This window comes from Vombatus ursinus, unplaced genomic scaffold, assembly GCF_900497805.2.
Source record: "Vombatus ursinus unplaced genomic scaffold, bare-nosed wombat genome assembly UNPS02001419.1, whole genome shotgun sequence".
Taxonomy (NCBI): Eukaryota; Metazoa; Chordata; class Mammalia; order Diprotodontia; family Vombatidae; genus Vombatus; species Vombatus ursinus.
Window position 1 is genome coordinate 30,862,920 of NW_020941197.1, and position 21,821 is coordinate 30,884,740.

A 21,821-nucleotide genomic window follows, 5' to 3' on the forward strand; every position below is an offset into this window, starting at 1 on the left:
GGTAGTGCTAATGCAGGAGGGCATTCCAGGGCTGGAGGACAGCCAAGGCCAAGGCATGGGGACAGGAAGTGGGGGATATCTATTTTTAAAGGTGACTGACATGGCTATGTGGATATGGGGTTATTCATTCATGAGCGCGTGTAGAAAAGTCACTTCAGTGCAAAGTACAGGAAACATTAGTCCAGGTGGATAAACACTCACACAAGCCCTTACTGCCATCATTCAGAGCATCAGGGTAGGAGCAGGAAGACCTCCTCTGCTCAGGCAGGCAACTCATCACTTTTTCTATCCATTTAGCCAAGTCTTCATTTATTTTTTTTTTCAACTAGACTTTGATTTTATTTGTAGAGGAAACTTCTGGTGAGGAAACCCCATCTACCAATGCATATTTACAACTGTTTTGTCACTTTGATACTCTTAACAAGTTTCCTTGGAGGGGGGGCAGGATGGGCAGGGAGGGGGCACTGAGAGGTCAAGTGGTTTACCCGGTGTCAAACAGCCAGGATATGTCAGAGGTGGCACTGAATCTAAGTCTTCCTTGCTGCACACAGCTTCTCAGCCAAAACTACTTCAAATAAAATACTTTTTTTTTTGAGGAGGGATAGGGTATTTGTCTTCTGAATTATGCTGTAAAAAAAATCTCTGGATATGTCATTTCTCCTGCATATAGTCCTTAGAGCAGGGTTTCTTGACTTGGGGTCCATGAACTTGTTGTTTTTTTTAAACAATTTTTTGATAACTGTTTCAATATAATTGTTTTCCTTTGTAATCCTTTGTATTTTATTTTGTGCATTTAAAAACATCATTCTGCGGAGTCCTTTAGACTCCAACAGACTGCCAGAGGGTTCTGTGACACACTGAAACTAAGAACTCCTTCTAGCTTAGAGCAGTTGTCCCTTTGGAGAAGACAGTGCAAAATTAGAGATGTTTGGGCATCAGAAGTGAAATGGCCAAAGAGTTTTGGAAAGAGAAATGAAACAGGCAAATAAATTTTGTTCATCTAAGGCCTACAATGTTCTCAAGAAATATTTGTCCATGGCATATCAGGAAACAAAAGCAAATATGAGTTTGAGCATAGATTTTGACCCAAAACAGGTAAGGTCGGAAGATAAGGTTTGTAAGCAGTGAAGGTTTCTGAATAGCGGAGATAACATTGATTGCTTTTTGATATGGATAGGGTGTTATAAAATATATATAACATAAAGAAAGCGTGGTGTACATTATGAGGAGAAAGTATGGCACAGTGGACAGCATGGTGGGCAGCTCTTTACTGTCCTGTGGCAAATAGCAGTTAGGATTTTGGAACTAGTGAGGAAACCTTCAATGTTTGGTACAGATTTAAATCACTCACTAGTGTTCCAGGAAACTGTACTGTCTGACCTGTTTCTGTTAGATACCGAATTAGGCAAGACCACCCACAAAGACTTTCTTATCATTTGGACAAAGAGTCAACCAGATTTAGGGGCACACAATGCCTTTACATATACCAATATCCAACAATGGATGTTCTCAAAAATGGGTAGGGTTCCTTCCACCTAGTAAACCACCTCCAGCTAGAAATCATGCCACAGCTTACTTAACCTGGAAGGATTTTGAGAAGATTCCATTTCAGCTTTTTCCATTTATAGTCTAGGAGTCCACAAGGTTGTTTTTCATATTGTTCCTGATACTCAGAAGCTTTGCAGCCTCAAAGGCTAGGATGTTTGGATCACAAAAGTGGCTCTCTGTGTAGAAGAGAATTTAAGTGATAGTGATTTTGGCAGCGTCTGAAAGGCGACCTGTTTCAGCCTGACTGGATAAGCTGATCCATATTTAGGCTTAAATTACAAGGTGCTGGAAGTGGTTACAGGAGAAAGATGTACATGGACAAGATGTGCTATTATTTGTGTAAGCATTTATCATCTATCCCTCCGAATGCAACACTCTCCACCCCCACCAAACGATTTTTTAAAACCCTCAAAACAAATGGTGGGCAGCTTAGCCAAACAATTTGTATCTTGACCAGGCCCAAGAATCCATGTCTCATTCTGGATTTTAAGTCCACTGTCTCTTTGGCAAGAGGTAGGTGGTGTTTACCGTTATTTTAAGATGAAGTACTACTTCAGTTGGCCTTGCCCAGGACATCTGCAAGGGGTGGGAAGGATGTCAGAACTAGAGGAAGGTGATCCGGAAAAACAGACTTAAACAGAAAAACCATATGTAAAAGGTAGTTGACTTTTATTTCTGGAGAGATGGGGAGGAGGCTGGAGCAGGAGCCTCTGGTGAGATGTGCCTCCCATCTTGCACGTTTTAGAGCCATAGTGCTGTATGCTTACGTATGCTGACAGTTGTTGGAGTCACTGAAGTCAAGTCGTGGAAATATGTTTGGAAAAAGTGCTGATGTGATCAGGGACATAATTATTAACCTCAGGAAAACAAAACAAAACATTGTAATCTAAAGATTTACAGATCTTTTCTTTGTCATTTCAACAATTGATGCTAAAAATTTCGCTGAAAAAGGTAGGGACAGATGGACTTGGACAAGTATTTTTTCTGCATCTTGTGGATTTTGTTTTTTTTTTAAAAGCCTTGAAACAAAAAAATCGTGAAGGTAATTGCAAGCTGCACATTGCTTTCCAATGTTTCAGGAGTTTGGTTAAATATTTCAGGCATTCGTGGCTCCTAGTTCTAGGAAAAGATTAAAAAACTTGGAGCAGAAAAACTCCCATCTCTACTCTAAATTCATCCTCAAGCACTTGAGCGTATGAAACAGCAAAGACGAGCTAAGTGTTCATCCTGATGACATTAATCTAACGCAGACAATCCAAGGCGACCAAAAAACCATCTGAAGGCATCGCTGTCAAATAGGAAAGGATATTTGTGCTTCTGAATAGTAGCTTGTATGTCATTAAGTAGCTGAGTGGTACAGTGGATAGTTGAGTCAGGAGGAACTGAGAGTTGAACCTGGAGTCGGGAAGAACTGAGTTCAAAAATTGCTTCATCTATGTCAGATACATGCCTTTATGACCCTGATCAAGTCACTTGCCCTTTCTCTTCCTCAGTTTCTTCACATGTAACGTAATAATAGCTCCTATCTCATAGAGTTGTGTGGATGTGATGAGGTAGAATGTAAAGCAAACCTAAGAGTGCTCTCTTTTGCATATATCATATATATATACACGTACATATTTTACTTTATATATAGTGCTATATATATATATGTGTGTGTGTGTGTGTATGTGTGAATGCTAGCTATTGTTTGTTATTGCCCCAAGCAGTCACCAATACTTTCCAAGAAATAGTGACTGCAAGCAAAAATGAAATATCTCATAGCTCTAAGGAATGATGAGCAGGATGCTTTTAGAAAAAAAAAAAACTTGGAAAGACTTACATGAATTGATGCTGAGTGAAGTGAGCAGAACTAGAAACACTGTACACAGTAACAGCAATATTATATGATGATCAGCTGTGAACCTAGACTTAGCTATTCTCAGCAGTACAATGATTTGAGACAATTTTGAAGGACATGATGAAAAATGCTATCTACCTCCAGAGAAAGAACTAATGAATTCTGAGTATAGATAGAAGCATACTTTTATAAACTCTATTTTTCTTGGCTTTTTTTTTTTACTGTGTTTTCTTTCACAACGTGACTAGTATGGAAATACATTTTGTTTGATTGCACATGCATAACTATATCAAATTACTTGCCTTCTCAAGGAGGGAGATGGGAGAGAGAATTTGGAACTCAAAAATTTTTTAAAATGTTAAAAAAAATTTTACAGGTAATTGGAAAAATATTTTTAAAAATTAAAAGAAATATCTCATGAACTGACAGGCAAAATATCTGAGATCAGTGTCATACATTTCCTTCAATTCTTGCTAGAGAAAGGAAAACTTTTTGAGATTAGTTGTCAAATAACAGTTTGCAATTTAACGAGCATTATGTTGATAATCTTTGAAGATTCATTTTTCAGGAGAAATAGTTATCAGGTAGAATTTACCAAGTTAATCTTGTGTTTCACGTTTTAACTATTTTATCTATGTAACTATATACTCCCAACAGTGATAACAACTAAGATACTGCATAAGGCAGAAAAAGCCTTCAAAATTGCTATGAACAGGAGAATCTTGAGGAAGTCTAGATTTATATTCTGCTGCTATCTGCGAGTTGCTCCTTCAATAGCCGATGCTGCAGAATTAGTGAAATAAACTTTGATGCTAAAATTCCCCATGACTGACAGCTTACTGGAACCAATATCACAACTGAAAATTGCAGTCATTATTGATTTCATGTCACAGATTCGAGTGATGTATAATAAATTCTTTAAAAACCTCTAGTCAAATACTAAACACGGCTGTCAGAAGTTCCTGATATATCCTCTGTTACACACACCACATGCACATTGTCTTGGATTGCCACTTAGAAATGTCAGGAAAGAAATCACAAGAGAACAGTTAAGTTGAAATGTAATGAGCCTGGAGTGACCGTGTTCTTCTGCTAAGGGTTAGGGAATGGACCTGTAACTTCATTAGCAGAGAGACCTGCCAAGTGAAGAAACTCCCTCTAGAATACAGTTCAGCACCTTTTCTTTGTGACTCATAGTCTCGGAATTGCCTAAAACAAAAGTGTCGGACTCAGGGCTAGAAACACATGGCCCGCAAAACTCCCAAGTGCAAGCAAACCAGATTAAAATGTAATTGAGAAGTGTTTAAGAAATTAAAAATGCAATACAACATACATAGTAATTTGTAGTTTTCTAACTCATTATGGGGCCCACAGGAATGCATTCCTATTTCTGCCATTTTGTCTTGGAGACAAGACTTGAACTCTTGTCTCCCTGGCTCTGAGGTCAGTTTTCTACCTACTATGCCACATTGCTTCTCTTCGACCAATTGGTGAAATTGCACCAAGTAGCCAATACATTTATTATTAATCCCTTTGGGCTATTTTCTCCAGCTCTGATGCCTCTGGAGCATGGAGGCTATGCTGAATTTCTTTAAAGGCTATGGCATGAGATCACAAGCCGGGCAGGTCCTACTCCACTGGAAAATCTTAGATTTGATATGGTTAGCAGCTCATTCTGTTTCTGTCTTCTGAGGATCAGCTAGCTTGGCAAAGTTAGAAGAGACTTACTGCTAGCATGTTGGGCACAAGATGATGTTGGGGTGAGTGGATAGGTGTAGAGTAATTCAAGAACCAGATAAGTCTTAGACAAATTGTGGTATGCATTAGTGGAACGTATATGTACCCCAAATAATTTCAAGTATTGTTGCAATCATCAGTAATGAAATTACTTCTATACAAATGTACAGAAATGACAAGAATTGGGAAGTTTGAAATCTCAGAAGCAAGGCTGAGGAATTAACACAGCTGAACTTCCCAGTTAAGCAACCCAGGTTATTACTGACCCAGTACTGATGTCATAAATGTTTCCTTATGCTACATTTAAAGTGGTATTTATTATATCCCTAGTGTGTACCTGATAATACTTTTTTTCCAAAAATTTTTAAAATTTTATTTTCAGGTCCATGTTCTCTCTTTTCTGTCTCCATTCCTCCCTATTCCCAACTCCAATTGAGAAATCGAGAAATATAAAATCTCTGTTGCTAACATTGTATAGTCAGGCAAAACAAATTCCTACATGATGTTGTTTAGTCATTCAGTTCTGTCCAACTCTATATGACTTCGTGGACATTGTTCATGGGGTTTTCTTGGCAAAGAAACTGGAGTGCTTTGCCATTTCCTTCTCCATTGTGTCTCCATTTTACCGATGAGGAACTGAGGCAAATAGGGGTTAAGTGACTTGCCCAAGATCACACAGCTAATAAGTGTCTAAAGCCGGATTTGAACTCAGATCTTCCTGACTCCAGGCCCAGTGTTCTATCCACTGAATACCTAACAGCTCTTAAAATTCCTGCATAGGCCAGGTTAAAAAAAATACGTCAGTGTGCTCTCAAAGTTCATCATCTCTCTATTAGGAGGGTAGGTAATATGTTTTATTATGAGTTCTTTGGAATTGTAATTGGTCATTGTGTTTATCAGAGTTCCTAAGTCTTTCAAAGTTATTTATCTTTCCAATGTTGTTGTTATATAATCTATTTCTTGGTTTTACTTCATTTTGCATCAGTTACACAAGTCTTTCCATGCTTCTCTGAAACCATCCCCTTCATCATTTCTTTCAGTACAGTGGTATTTTATGATGCTCATATACCATAACTTGTCCAGCCATTCCCCAGTTAATGGGTACCCTCTCATTTTCCAATTATTTGCTACCACACAAAAGTGACTATAAGTATTTTTGCACACATGGATCCTTATCCTCTTTCTTTGATCTCTTTGGGGGTATAGATCTAGTAGTGGTGTTTCTGAGTATTCACAATTTAATGATTTTTGGATCATAGCTCCAAATTACTTTCCAGAATGGCTAGATCAGTTCACAGTTATGCCAGCAATGCATTAATGTACTTATTTTCCTACAATCCCTTCAATATTTATTTTCCTTTTCTTGTCAGTTTTGCCAATCTGATGGGTATAAGATGAAAGCTCAGGGTAGTTTTAATTTGCATTTTTCCAGTTAGTGATTTTGGCTGTTGATAGCTTGGATTTCTTCTTCTGAAAATTACCCATTCATATACTTTGACCAATTTATCAATTGGGAAGTGGCTCTTGTTTTTACAAATTTGAATTAGTTCCCTATGTATCTTAGAAATGAAAGCTTTATCAGTGAAACTTGCTGCAGAAATTTTTCTCCATATTTCTTCCATTTACCAAAATATTTTCTAATTTTAACCTCATTGATTTTGTTTGTGTAAAATTTTTTTAAAATTTTGAATAACCTGAGAATTCTTAATATCACAGGCTTGAGGGATTAAAAAGATACTTTGTCAAAGAATCATAGAATTAGAACTGAAAGGGATGTCGAAGGTCATCTTTCCAAAATCTCAAATTGCCTTTTAGGTAAGGTTGTATCATCCTGAAATATGTTATGTTTTGGGAAAAGTTTACAGTTTTACTGGAAATAATGCTTTGAACAAGATTGTTGCTAAACATGAGGCATTCAGTACATAGCCTTAACACTTTCGCAGTTTGGAGAGACAGATGCCTTATTACAAAAAGACACTGAAAATGCAGAAAGGCATCTGGTTAGTGTGGAGACACAGTTCCTCCAAAATGAAACACTTGTCAAGCCAAGGGTTTATACATGCAGAAAGTCGACTATTTCTTGCAGATCTACCTCCAAATACATCTCCGTTAGATGATGCAGTTAGTGAGCCCTCCCTGCTATCAGAGAATCATTCTTATTTAGAGTTTTTCCCTTGTGGAATCTAAACCTGGGAAGAAGTGGTGGGTGCTTTACAGTAAATAGCACACACTTTTACCAAAAGAATTGAAAATCATTTAGCTACAAAACATTTCAGATGCAAAAAAGTTCTCAATGACCTGCTATTCTTTCTGCCAGCAATAAAAACTGTTTCAGGAGGCATTTTAAATGAATTTAAAATATTAAAACCAGAAAAATACGTATGTATCCTTTGAATGTTTCTAATTCTAATTGTGGTTAAATTTTTATTTTACTTAATTTTTCCCTATTCCCTCCCAGGAATTCATAGTGGCATGTATGTTCCGTCTTCTTATCCTCGTAACAATATTCTTAGCAGTGCCATGAAAGAAAGCCTGGTGGACATGCTTGTCATGTCTGCAGATGATACAAAGCTGCGAGGGGTGACTGAGAGATATCAGAGACAAGATTTAAAAGTTTTAATAGGCTGAAGCTAATAAGGTAAAATGTAATGAATGAGTAGAACCAGGAGCTAGTTTATATAATAACAATATTGGAAAGATAAATAACTTTGAAAGACTTAGGAACTCTGATAAACATGATGACCAGATTCCAAATTCCAGCCCTTACTTGGGTTAAAAACAATCAACAGCACAAGTACAGGATAGGGAAAGTGAGGCTAGACAGGCAGTTCATATGAAAAAATAGAGGGGTTTTAGTGGATTCAAAGTTCAGAATGAGTCAGACATGGTGATCTCCAAAGCTAACAAGGTCTGAGGCTGTGTGCTAAGAAAGACAGAGAGAATGTCCAGAACAAGGGAGGCAATAGTCCCTGTAGGGGACAGCCCTGGTCAGGACACATCTGGGATATTGTGTTCAGATCAGGGCATCCAGTTTTAGAAAGGACTTTGACAAGCTGGAGTGTATCAGTAGAAAGATAACCAGGTTGGAGATGGGACTGAAAACTGTCATATAAAGATAATTTGAAGAATCTGGGAAGATTTAGCCTAGAGAAATGAAGGTGATTTTGTTGTTGTGTTGTTTCAGTCATGTTCGACTCTCTGTGACCCCATTTGGGGTTTTCTTGGCAAAGATACTGGAGTGGTCTTGCCATTTCTCCAGCTCATTTCACAGTTTCCTAACTGAGGCAAGCCTGCTTAATCCTGGTTAAATAGGAATGACATAATAGCTGTCTTCACGTCCTTGAAGGGCTTCTATATGAAACAGGGATTAGATGTGTTTTTCTTAGATTTTGAGGATCGAAGTAGGGGGTTATAAAGACACAGATTTAAATTTGATATCTAAACATTTTTTTCTAATTTTTCGGAAGTCAGTAGGTCCTTGTCATGAGAAATTTTCAAGTAGAGACTAGATAACTAGTTTTTAGGATGATAATGTTGAAGAAAACTTTTCTTTCTAGGTAGAGATTAGGCTAAATGACTTCTTTTGTTGTTTAGTTATTTTTCAATCATGTCTGACTCTTCATGACCCCATTTGGGGATTTCTGGGTGAAGATACTGGAGTGGTTTGCCATATCCCTAGGTACTAGGTGCAGAGACATTCCTAGGTAAGTACATACTTAGGCTCAAGTTTCTTGAATTGAATTTCCTGGCCCAAGGGCAGGAAATAGTCTCATTGCCTGAAACTTCACTGAAGTTTGTGGTGAACATTTCCTTTTTGTTGTTCAGTAATTTCAGTAGAGTGCAACTCTTCATGACCCCTTCTGGGGTTTTCTTGGCAAGACACTGGAGTGGTTTGCTATTTTCTTCTCTAGCTCATTTTACAGATGAGGAGACTGAGGCAAACAGGGTTAAGTGACTTGCCCAGGATCACAGAGCTAGTAAGTATAAGTGAGTCTTCCTGATTCCAGGCCCAACACTCTGTCCATTGCACCACCTACCTGCCCTAATAAATGACCTCTGAAGGCCTTTGTGTCTCTGAGATTCTGTGGTTTTGGATATATAGGTTTGGCTAAAAGACAAAAAGGCTGAATCAATGAACAGAACAGAGATTTGAATTCATGTCTTTTTTATCTTACTCTCCCATTCTATCTGGTGGTTATAATAGTTACTGATTGTTATTTTATTTATTCTGGATTAACATATTATTTTCCTACTAAAATGAGCTTTCAACGTGCACTAATTTACTAGTTAATCCATATCCATATTTGAATGTCAGTCATCCTTGAAAATGGCAGTGGCAGTTAATGCCACACAAACTGGAAAACAAAACAAAATACTCTTCAAGGGGATTTGTGGTAGGTCCTGAACTACAAGGGCTTAGGGAATGTCATAGCCTTCTTTTGTATTTCTTGGAGTCCTTAATAGATAGCTGGAAGGAAGAGAACTTTAAAACCAGAAGGGACCTTTGAGATAGGCACTCCAATGATTCTCTACTGATTGGTTAATTTCCCCAGTGACCTGTAGCAAAAGTAACCTATGCTTTTTCCATGTTAAGAGGGTGAAGAGGGAGTAGCAAAGATTTTTCTTCCATGGAAATTATTTTCTAGTGGCCTTGCATCATAAGAATCTTCTTGATCTGATTTATTGATGTAGTCAAACCCTGACACCTGCAAAAGAGTATAGAATTTTAATTAGGTCAATATTAGATAGGTTCAGAATATGGGTTTAAGCTTTATTCCCTGGAAATGTCACATAACAAAATAAATAATTGACAAATGAGTGCCAGCCAGAATAAAGGGAATAATTTTTGGCAGGAACTCATTTGTAATTTATTGGAGGCTTCCTATTTGAGATGTCATATATTTGTATATCTGTCATTTAAAGACTGCAGGAACTTCAACTAGAGGTCCTCAAACAGCTATTGAAGAAGCGTGAAGATGATCAAAATGAGGTGAACATAAAGCGTTTAAATGCCCAGTGGTCTGAACTTCAGGAAGAAAAGGAAGAGAAATTGTCAAAAATTAGACACACACATGTATCAGGTAATTTGTGTCACAGGAAAGATCTTAGAAATTGAAAAATTGGGTTGAAATAAGCTCTCAAATTGACTATGTAATTAAATATGCTGAATTTTTTATCATCTTATTATACACAACCAGAAGTGGGAAATGGATAGTGGTTTATTGTTAAAAGCCAGAAAGGAGAAAAGGCAAAAATTGAATTCTAGAAAAATCCACCGATAATTGCCTGGCAATCAGGTTGTTTAAATTAGGGGGTAAGAGCATAGTGGACAGATCCCCACTGTAGAGTTTCCCTCATTTTGGGGTCCTAGAGTTCTGGATGATTGACCTTACCAGGTGGCAAGACCTGAGGTGAAGTTTGGACAATAAAGTGAAAGTAGCCAATGTGAATATTTAGTTATGTTTTAAGTGTTTGTGGCAGTGACTTTCTTCTGGCTACAGAGCAATCCTAAAAGTATGCAACTGGGGCATTCTTTAATTTCCGAGACCATTCAGGAATAGTCTTCTTTCCATGCTATTCAGTTCTCTCAGCTCTTCTCTCAGGGAAAGATTTAAGTTCAATATTGAAATTTATTTTGTGTTCAGCTATTTCTGAAGCTACTGCTGTGGCATTAGGCTAAGTAACATCCAACTTTTTACCAGTTGACTAGCTCATGAGGTTCTATATAGGCATAAACTCTAGTGAAAGGGAAGGGTCCCTGAGACTTTCATTTTTTTTATCTCCACTGTATAGCATTCATAATATGTGTTTAATAAATGTTTCTTGAATTCAGCTTTCACCATGTGAATACACTAGAAATCAGACTTCAGTTAGTTTCCAATGTGACTATATGGTTTTGAATGCCATATACACGACTTTTAGCCTAGTATTGCAAAATACACTGAACTCAAGCATCAGTGTTCCTCACTATAAAGTGATTGTTTAAAGAAAAATAGATGTGACTGAGATTAGTGTTGGACATTAAGCATAACACTGGACATGAGCCTTGTTTAGTTTGGGAGCTGGTCTTTGACTAAATTTAGATATAATTTGTTAGGTAACTTCATCCTTTTAGAACAATCTTTGAGGCAATTTCTCATGTAATGTATTATATTTCAGCAATCAGAAAAATGATGATGAAGGGAAGAAATGTAGAGGGGAAATTTGAGAGAAGCAGCATCATTAATGAATATAATGACTATGCATCTCAAGTCTATGGACCTCTTTCTCGATTGGGTCGCTTTCCAGACAATAATTCAGAACGTTTTGTTGTCAAAAACCATTTTCTTAACACCTATGAGGGTAAGTCATCATGAAAAATTCAAGCATCTAAGTGTAACAGAGTAACAGATGTTTTCAACAAAATATAGGGGTAGCACACTTAAAGGAAGCTCAGTGTAAGAAAGCCATAGCTGTGGAAAGAATAAACTGTGGAAATTATTCTTTTAAATATACTGTTATTTTGAAGAACAGAAACTCTTGCTCAGGAAGAACTTATAAAATATATCTATCAGGTGTACTAATAGGGTCAGTAACAACCCAAACCAAGGCTTATGAAGGAAACTATGAAGACAGATGTGCTCCTCTAGAAGGGGCAACTAAAAAGTTTGTGGGGAGTTTGAGGGGGGCACTTTGAGGAGGTAGTTAAAAGATCATATGAACCCTGGGAGAAGAGAAAGACCTCAGTTTTTCTTAAAGGTGAATGAAGCAGAGGATCTCCTTATAAAGTTGCCTTGGGTTCTCAAGAACAGCTTGATTCTCTGTACCTGAATACTACACACTGCTCCACCTCTAACTCTAGCCAGCCATCTCATAGATTTGTGCCATTGCATTTGAGAGAGATCTGGCAAAACAAACAAACAAGCAAAAAGCTATAAAGAAACACGTACAAATCTGTCACCACTACTTAAAAATAATTCAGAGAGCAAGTCCAGCTGATAGTGGATCAATAGTAATAATAACGAAGGCTCACATACATAGTAGACTGACCCTCACTTCTTCTGAGTGATATAATAATAATAATGTTGTTTCAGAGTTCTTTTTTATTTTTTCATTAAAAAATTATAAACATGACTTTTTACACATTCTTAGTTCTTTTGATTTTTTTCTTGTTTTGATTGTTTTGATTTTTATTACATTCAAAAATATATGACATAGAAAAATTGTTTTGATTTTTATTACATTCCCCATTGATTTTTTTTGATGAGATCACATCTTCAGTTTTATCATCATGGTAAAAGATGATTACATTTTTAGAAATATCCTTTACTACCAACTTTTCAGGAACACTTGATCATATTAAGTGACATTATGGAATCATATAATCATAGAGTTGGAAGTAATCTTAGAAGTTATTTGCTCTAATCCCTACATGAAGCATGCATTCTCCTCTATAGCAAACACTCATTTGAACACTTTATTTCCCCTTTCAGAATCATCCAGAATGAAGTGGTAAGAGAGTTAATTCTTGAGAGCCTCTCTTCCCTTGAATCAAATTCTCTTTTAGAGCCCCAGGCTTCAGGATAATAGCAATCTTTTCTCTGAATTTTTTGAAATCTGCTTACTTAATTAAAAGCTAGGGTACATATCCCCAGAGTTCTTCTCTTTCACAAGAGCCAGGTAGTATGGTCACTTTAAAAATTTCATCTGTCCAACTAGTTTCTTCCTATTGGTCCATATCAGTTTCGCCCCAGCAGGAGTGAAGATGTGGCTTGGATCCCATAGAGTTCCTCAGATGGTCTTGACAATTTGGGCCAAGGCAGAATCTGATTATAGAGTATAGCTTAGACCCAGACCCAACGTGCTGCTGTCTGACTGTCTTCCTGCAGTAGCTCTTAGGCCTGTCCTCCAACTCAAACCCAATGCACGACCTCCTATCCGGGGGCCCTGGACTCCTCATTAGTGAGATAGATCCATCTCACCAAAACCCAGACCCAGACTCCAAACTCCCCTTTCCCCCTCACTCTCTGTAACTGTAATCACATCAATATTATATTCATGGAGACGATATCCCTGTGACTGCACCCCCAGCACTTAGGCCAGTGCTTGAGACACATAGTAAATGATTAATTACAGAACTGGAACCGGAAGTCAGACAAGGAGAGATTGATTATTTGGAAACCAAGAATGAACCAAGAATGGTTCATTCTTCATCTATGAGATGGCTGGCTAGAGTTAGAGGTGGAGCAGTGTGTAGTATTCAGGTACAGAGAATCAAGCTGTTCTTGAGAACCCAAGGCAACTTTATAAGGAGATCCTCTGCTTCATTCACCTTTAAGAAAAACTGAGGTCTTTCTCTTCTCTACTTCTTCTACTAGAAAACTCAATCTGCATATTCAAGGGGCTGTGTCCCATAGACTATTCTGATACACTGGCCCCACTCCTACTCATGAGTGTGCCTCTTAATGTTATGCAGCTACATGGGTGATGATGCCAGATACCCTTTTTTCTACCTTCATCAAGTTGAAATTATCAGCAAGGCCAATTGCCAGCATTTAGCAGCAAAGCCTTTCATAAGTTGACTCACTCCTATGTTTCTGGTCTCCTTACACTACCACACTCCCACATTCACCCTTGCGTACTCTTATTTTTTTTTTTGAGGGGTAGGCAATTGGGGTTAAGTGCCTTGCCCAGGGTCACACAGCTAGTAAGTGTCTGAGGCCAAATTTGAACGCAGGTCCTCCTGACTCCAGGGCTGGTACTCTATCCACTGTGCCATGTAGCTGCCCCTTTCATGTACTCTTCAGTCCAGTGACACTGGGCTCCTTGATTTTTCTCAAACAATTCATTTCATCTGCCAACTCTGGGCATTTTTCCTGTCTGTCCTCCATGCCTAGAAGTCTCTCTCTCCTCATCTCTGATTCCTGGCTTCCTTCAAGTCCCAGCTAATAACCCACCTTCTGTAGGAAGCCTTTCCCAATTTCTGTTAATGCTCACACCTTCCCTCTGAGATCCTCTCCAATTTGTCCTGTACACATCTTGTTTATACATAGTTGTTTACTTGTTGTCTCACCCATTAGACTGTGAGATCCTTGAGAACTTTTGCTTTTCTTTGTGTCTCTAGCTCTTAGCACAATGCCTGAAAAATGTTCTTAATAAATGCTTATCCAGCTGACTTCTGCTTTTAGAGGAATGACTTCCAACAGAGACTGGAATATACCTTGTATGTAATTTTAAACCATGAATAAATAGCATGCAGCAACTAAAAAAATGTTAATGTAAAAAACTTAGCAGATGCTAACTTCCAGTGCCAAGTCCTTTTGGCCCAGGCCGTCTCCCCAACTCTGGCTTCATTTTTCTATCCCCAGCCTTGACTCCATAGTTGGCCATTTTAATGTTTTATTAGCTAGCTGCCTCCATCAAATCAGAGGATCGTAGCTTTAGAAGTGGAAGGGATTATGGTCCTTCGGGCTGCTTCTTTGCTGCCTCTCTCTGCTTCCTTCCTTGAAGCACTACCTTGAGCTTTTCTTCAAAGCACCATAACCAGTGGTAGGTGGGTGGTGGGGAATGGTAGGAGGAAAATCTCCTCTTCCACCTCCCCCACCCCAAAAAGAGAAGAACAGGTGGTTCTTGCTTGGTTGCCATCTCTTGCTTGTATCAACTATGGTTCCTGAATATTTGGTGTTTAGTAAGCTAATTTTTAAAAAAGTGACCAGAGGCGTGGCCAGTCTTCTTCCTTTCTAATTCTGTCAAAGAGAACTTGATGGAATAAATAGGGTAGCAGCATGTTAATACTTTGTTAACACATCAAAATTTCATACCTTCTGTTACCTTCTTTATTTTCTGAAATTACCTAAGTCTTTACACTTAGTTTAAAACATTCTTAATTATACTTACTTCCCAAACTAGGAGAAATTAGTTGGTCATTATGATAGGTGCAAAATCATAAGGTCCTGTCCTACTGTAGGTTAAATTAGTTTTTCTTTACAAGGTATCATAACCACCCTCAAGACTTAAGTCATGAGATTAAAGGATTAGTCTGTTAATATGGATTCCGGGTACCCTTGGTACAAAAATTCTAGGTCTCAAGAGTCAGCAGCAACTCCCTCATCCTTCTGACCAGCTGACAGGGACCATACAGTGGCCCAAAAGCTATGCCAAGTTAAATCAAAATAACATACTTGCTAAATAATTATCATTTCCCTATCTTATATATCCTTCCCCTGCTATGGATAAGTAAATCTCCATTTGTTCACTGCTGGATATTCTGAGAGTGTTCCTAATCTCCAATCTGAATTACCTGGGTCAGGCCTGGCCTGTTACAGTTGGGGAGCAGCTCTCTTCCCTTCTCCCACTTCCTCACCTTCACTTTTAAGCATTTTTTCTCCCCTAGTTCCTAGCTCAGTGTTATGTGCACAGAGGGTATTAGTTAATAAGCCTTAATTCAATGAATGTTACATCAAATACCTTCTTTTTCATGTCTTTTTTTCCTCCTAGGATTACTTGAACTTGAGGCCTCCCTCCCAGATTTTGTAACACAGCCTCGAATCAGAGCTCCAAAACCCAAAGTGATCACCACAAAGAATAAATTTCTTAAAAGGTCAGCGAGAATGGATCTTGAGTTAGCTGAGGTTCACCAGGTATAAAGCAGTCACATTTTCTTTCCTTACAAATGACTCTTAACTACCCATAGAGCTAGACTGTGATATAGCCGTGTAGTTCATGTATTTGGTGATGCCAAATGATGATGCCACTCCATAGTGAGATTAGAATGTGTTAACTCCCACAATGGAAGATGAAGCCAGAGACCAGTTAGTGTGCAGCTGAAGGTATGCTGTGTTTCAGGACCTGGGGTGGGAGTGGGGATTCAGGGTGGGTGGGCGGGGAGTGAGAAAGATGCTACTTTGCAAAGCGAATTTCTAAAGGATCATTGGATCAGAGATTTAGAGATAAAAGCCACCTCAAATGTCATCTAGTCCAACCCACTTATTTTACAAGAGGAAAAGAGAAGTGAAATCCATTCCTCTAGGTTACTCAGGCAGTAGTAGTAAGTGAGGGAGTCAGGGATCCTTGTTTCTCTGGGAAGAAAGAATACAATTTTGTTGTGGACTGTTGCTCTCAGGGTGAAGTTTCTGAAGATACAAGACTCTCTTGCTCTATTGGCTTTCACCATAATTCTTGTCTTTCCTTCACAAAGTAGCATCATCTCCTTGGAGGCTTTCCCTCATCAGGAGAGTAGCCTATATTTTCTGAAAGATAAAAAAAAAATTATGGTTGGGGAGTGGGAGGGAGAAGGTGTGGGATAATGGAATAGGAAATAGGGCTAAACTCTAAGCCTTTTTGTTAAACTACATTTTTTAACCTTCAGTTGGATGTATTATAGTGAAGCTTTAGTATATTTTGTTTGCCATTAGTTTTAGTCATCCTGTTTTCCTTTTTGCTTGACAATATACATGTTTCCTAAGCAAAGAGGAATCTTCTTTACTCCTCTCCACCTGTTTTAAGCTCAGGTGAAGAGGAGGGTCTCCTGACCACTCTTGTGAATAATATCAGTCATCAGTAGCACTTTCTGTGTAATTACTACTTTATGAACATAGAAAACTCAGAGTTTCAATGAAAATTATTAGTGTATGCTTTCAGATCCTATTTCCATCCTACATCAGTGTCTGACTCTTTTGGACTGCATACCTAGGATTCTTTTTCACAGTATCACAGCAGATGTTTGGAGAGGGGTGAAGGAAGTTGTTTCCTTAATTACATATGAATTCATTCAAGTCAAGGTCTTTGGAGATTATGCTGCTTTCTAAAAGGAATCAGTCAATCAACAAGCATGTTTTAGATGACTTATATCCATGGCACTGTGATGTCATTGGCAATAAAAATGCAAAAGTGAAAACAGTCCCTGCTTTCAAGATGCTTACAGTCCAACTAGAGGACAGAACACATACAGATGTAGGTGTATACAAAACAGGTAGAGGATGGTTTGGGGAGAAGGTACTAGCAGCTGGTGGAATCAATAAAAGACTTATGTAAAAGGTGGAACTTGACCTGAGACTTGAAGGAATATATGGTTTCTGAAAAACAGAAGTGAGAAAAGAGTGCATTCCAGGCCTGGGGGACAAAGGCCCAGAGTTGGGAGATGGCATATTATGTATGGGAAGCTGCAAGAAAATAAATAAATAAAGCCAAATTGTCAGGATCTTAGTGTTTGTGGTCCAGTAATATATTCTTTTCTATAGTTTAGTTAAATATGTTATAAGAGGACTCTAGCGTAGTATGTTTTGTTGCAGTAAAGCATATTTTTAAATTGAAATATTTGTTCATATCATATTGGTAGATAAAATAATATTAGTCAGCCATTACTGTTAAAATACTATGTTTCTTACATAATTGAAATCATAGGTCTGGTTCCTGTCCTCATCCCTTTCTGACGTCCTCCTCTCTCCATGTACACACAATCTGTTAGGAAGAATCTGTAGAAATTATACTATTTTCTGAAAGCTAAATATGGGTGGTTAACTAGAGACCTGCATTAAACCACATTTTCCCCTATGACTAGGTAGTTAGACTGTAGGTAATGCATTACATTTATCATTAGTTTTAATGGTCCTTATTTCCTCTTGTTCTACATGAACCTTAAAGACAGAGGAGCCTTTTTCATGAGCAGATCCTACTTGATTTGCCACCTTCTGCCGTCTACCACCTTTTTTTTTTAACCTTTCAGAAAGTTTTGCACCTACTATGAATCAGCTTGTTTACACTCTGAACTTGATAAAGTCGTATCTTTTGACCTTAATTATTGGAATAATTTTAGTATGTAAATCTAGTCTACCAAATTAGATTTGGCTCTGATGAGCCCCTTTGGTGTGGAGGTGATTTGAATTTTCCAAGGTTATGTCAGTGGAGTCCAAGCTTTGGCCGGTGTCACCAACTCAGAAGATTATTCAGTAACAGACAAGGCTCTGCATCTCGTATGAGGACCAATTTAGCCAAGTTTGGCTCATTATCATGAAGTTGGCCACCAGATAATTTTTTGGCCGTAGCAATTCATGAAACAGTTCACTAAAGTATACAGTCAAAGTGTGAGCAATAAATTTAACAGGTGAGAGAAAATAATTTATATTATAAACAATGCTTTGGGAATCAGAAAAGGCATAATACTGGTTTTCTAGTAAGGCTGCAATGCAAGAGGTTCAGAGGAGGCCAGTAACCTTATATATCCCTCAAAAAATTAACAATTATGACACTAAGAAAAGAAAAATTACAACACAACACATGCTTGCAAGAAAATAAAATTCAGCTGAAACAATAAAAAAATAGTGAAGAACATCTGTTATTTAAAAAAAAAAAACACTACGGAATAACTGAAACAGAAAAAGGATAGAAGCATGGGAAGGTACAGAGCTGGAGATACTCCATGAGACATCCTCAAATGGATACATGTTTAAAGGGATTAAAAGGATTAAGAATTAATCCTGACAAGAACTTCCCAGGAGTTAGTAAAAGAGGAGCTTGTAGAAAACAGAAGATCACAGGAAGAACTGAAGCTAGAATGCGAGGACAAGAACAGAGACCAGACCCTGCCAAGGCAGGTGCTGCCCAGCGCACTGAGAGGTTAAGGGAGTTACCCAGAGTCATAGAGCTAGTATGTGTCAGCGGTAGGACTCGCACCCAGGTTCTCCTGGATCAGCTTTTTCTCAAATACTAGATTTTTAAAACTGTAAGGAAATTTAAACAAGGACTAATATGGACCACATAGTGGACAGCCTTAAAGAATCAATAGATAAAATCAACAGCAGACCTTATTATAGCAGAAAACAAAACTGTAAACAATGAAGACCAACTGGAAAAAACATGATCTGAAAATAATTGAATTATTAAATGATCTAGAAAACATGCAGACTCAAGTGACAGCCCTGATAGGTCAAGAAGTAGCCTGAAAATTTAAGGGGCAAAAAAAGCCTAAACGCTGTATTGTAGGAAATCATTCAAGAAAACTTTGTAGATGAACAAAAACCAGTGCTATTATAGGCACATAGAAAGAACTGGCAGGACCTTTGACAAGAAAAAAAAACCCCAAGATTCAATTTTCCTAGACCCAGTTTAGTTAAATTTCAGCATTATGATATGGTAACAGTTCTGTAATCTGTAAGAAGACAGACAAAAATAACACACCAAGGTATTCCAATCAAAATTACAATAGAGTTCTCAAGGAAGACAAGGAGATACACAGAAAAATTAGAATATAACATATATGCAAAGAAGCGTGGGTCATGAACCCAAAATTATCTACTCAGCAAAACTTAGTTTGCTATATGAAGGCGAGAGAGAACATTGAGAAGAATGTTAACTTTAAAGAGAGACATGTACAATTCAATGAAGTCTTTGAACAGCCAGTCCTCCAAGCCCAAAAGATAAATATTTGAAACAATCCATACTTAATCAAGATCCATGTAAGTCAGTTGCTAACAAAACGTAAGAAGCTTCAGACTATTAAATAGGCTAAACTACTCAGTGTTGTAGAATGCTGTTTCAGGTAGACCAAAAGAAAAACGAGGTATTGTCCTAGTCAGCATGGTACTCAGTGGAAAGAGCTCTGGAGTCAGAGAACTTGGGATCAGATCCCACCTTGGATGCTTATTAATACTCATGGGAACCTTGGCAAGTTACTTTACTTCTCAGCTTCAGTTCCTCATCTGTAAAAAAGAGGGGGTTGAACTGGATGACCGCTGAGGTCCCTTCCAGCTCTCGATCTATGATTCTGTAATCTAGGGTAATCCTAAAGATAATTATTTATCTATAAGAAATTGGAAGTTTAAGTTAGAGGAAGCTAAAGAATTTTGTTTAGCTTGGTTTTCTGAAGTTTGGATTAATAAGAATAAAAAGGTTTATAGTCACTTCAGATAAATTCCATAACAATCCAAAAAAGTGATAGAAGAAAATCTAATAATTGTAATGCTAAATAAAAATGGACAGAACTCTTTAATAAAGGAGAATGATGATGAATTTTAAAAAGGATTCCAGCAATTTTTGTAGGAGTCTATTTTGACATTAATTTGTAGGGTTTACTTTGTAACTGGCCTAGAGTGGTTATATTTATTCCAATTACAGAATAAATATGCTGATAGGATCTAGTTATATCAGAGAAGGACTAAGATAACGAATAAAATTACATATTTTATTTCAGGCACTTTTGGATAAGAAGAGGAGAGGTCCTGAGCCAAAGAAAAAACTCTTCTTCCTTCAGAAAAAAGTAATACCATCACCTCGACTTTCAACACCAGCCTTGGAAATGTGTTCTTCTGTAAGTTGAAATGCTTGCTCTAAATTAGAAGTTCAATAACATTGTTATTTAACATGGAAAACTGCCCCCTCCCCTATTTACCAGTATTCCTGTACTCCAGCCCTGATTTAATGAATACTTTCATTCTTGTTAAAAGTTAAAACATCCGAACTTTTCAAGAAGGAATAAATGAAAAAATACACCTAAAAAAACCTGAATTTTTGGTATACAGCCTTCATTTAGTCTTAATACAGGAAAACTGATAAGTGACGTAATTATTGTCATCAGATGTATGAAATTGAGCAGGGACTGGTAGCAGACTTGTTCCATCGTTTCAGTCGTGTCCAACTCTTCATGACCCCATTTGGGGTTTTCTTAGTAAAGATACTAGAGTGGTTTGCTATTTTCTTCTCTAGCTCATATTACAGATGAGGAAACTGAGGCCAACAGGGTTAAGTGACTTTGCCCAGGGTCCCACAACTAATAAGTGTCTGAGGCCAGATTTGAACTCAGGAAGGTGAGTCTTCCTGACTTCCGTCCCACATTCTGTTCACTGCCCCTGCAGCTGCCCTAGCAGACTGCTGGCAGTTAGATAGAGCACTGGGCCTGGAGTCAGGAGAACATGAGTTCAAATTTGACCCCAGGCACTTACTGGCTGTGTGACCCCAGGCAAGTTACTTAACCTTGTTTACCTCAGTTTCTTCATCTGTAAAATGAGCTAGAAAAGAAATGGCAAACCATTCCAGTATCTTTGCCAAGAAAACCCCAAATGGAGTCTCAAAGAGTCAGACACAACTGTAATGACTGAACAATAACAGCAAAGTAGCAGCCTGTTTTCAATGAAGACAGAAGAAACTATAAGCCAAAAGGAAGCTGTAAATTGTATCCTATTAGCTATAAGAAAGGAATTACTGAGAGTTCAGCTCAATTCAACAAGCATTTTCTTAATGCCTCTTGTATGCAAGGCACTGGGGACTAATTCAGAATAACCCTGGGCATGTACACCTGGTACCAGATTGTGAAAGGCTTTCTTTCTATGTCAAGCTGAGGCATTTGTATTTTATCTTAGAGATAATTGGGAACCACTGAAGATTCTTGAGCCAGGGGAATGACATGGTAAGATGTGTTTTAGGAAGATTATTTTGTCAGTTGTATGGTGCCAGATGGAATGGGTGGAGAAAGATTGAACTTAGGAGGCTCTTTAATAGTCCAAGGAGGGAAATATGCTGGCCTGAACTCAGGTGTGTCTGTGTGAATGCAGAGAAAGGGACCAATATGAGGGATTTTGTGGAAGTCACATTGACAAGATTTGGCAGCTGATCAGAAAAGAGAGAAAAGAGTTGAGGATGACTTAGAAGGTATGAACCTAGGTGACTAAAAGGGTGGGGATTCCAGGACTAAAAACAGAAAAGGTTGAAGGAAGAGTAAGTTTAT

General features: G+C 37.9%; 1 protein-coding gene across 2 annotated transcripts in view; it reads left to right on the forward strand.

Annotated features, from left to right (window-relative positions):
- The window catches only part of MAATS1 (MYCBP associated and testis expressed 1), a 92,855-nt gene that overhangs the window by 50,296 nt on the left and 20,738 nt on the right, over positions 1 to 21,821 (forward strand). For both annotated transcript variants that reach the window (XM_027868535.1, XM_027868541.1), the window contains 4 exons: positions 10,049 to 10,206; positions 11,285 to 11,467; positions 15,602 to 15,744; positions 20,292 to 20,408. In XM_027868535.1, the coding sequence (XP_027724336.1) occupies positions 10,049 to 10,206; positions 11,285 to 11,467; positions 15,602 to 15,744; positions 20,292 to 20,408 (601 nt within the window). The remainder of the gene's footprint in view (positions 1 to 10,048; positions 10,207 to 11,284; positions 11,468 to 15,601; positions 15,745 to 20,291; positions 20,409 to 21,821) is intronic.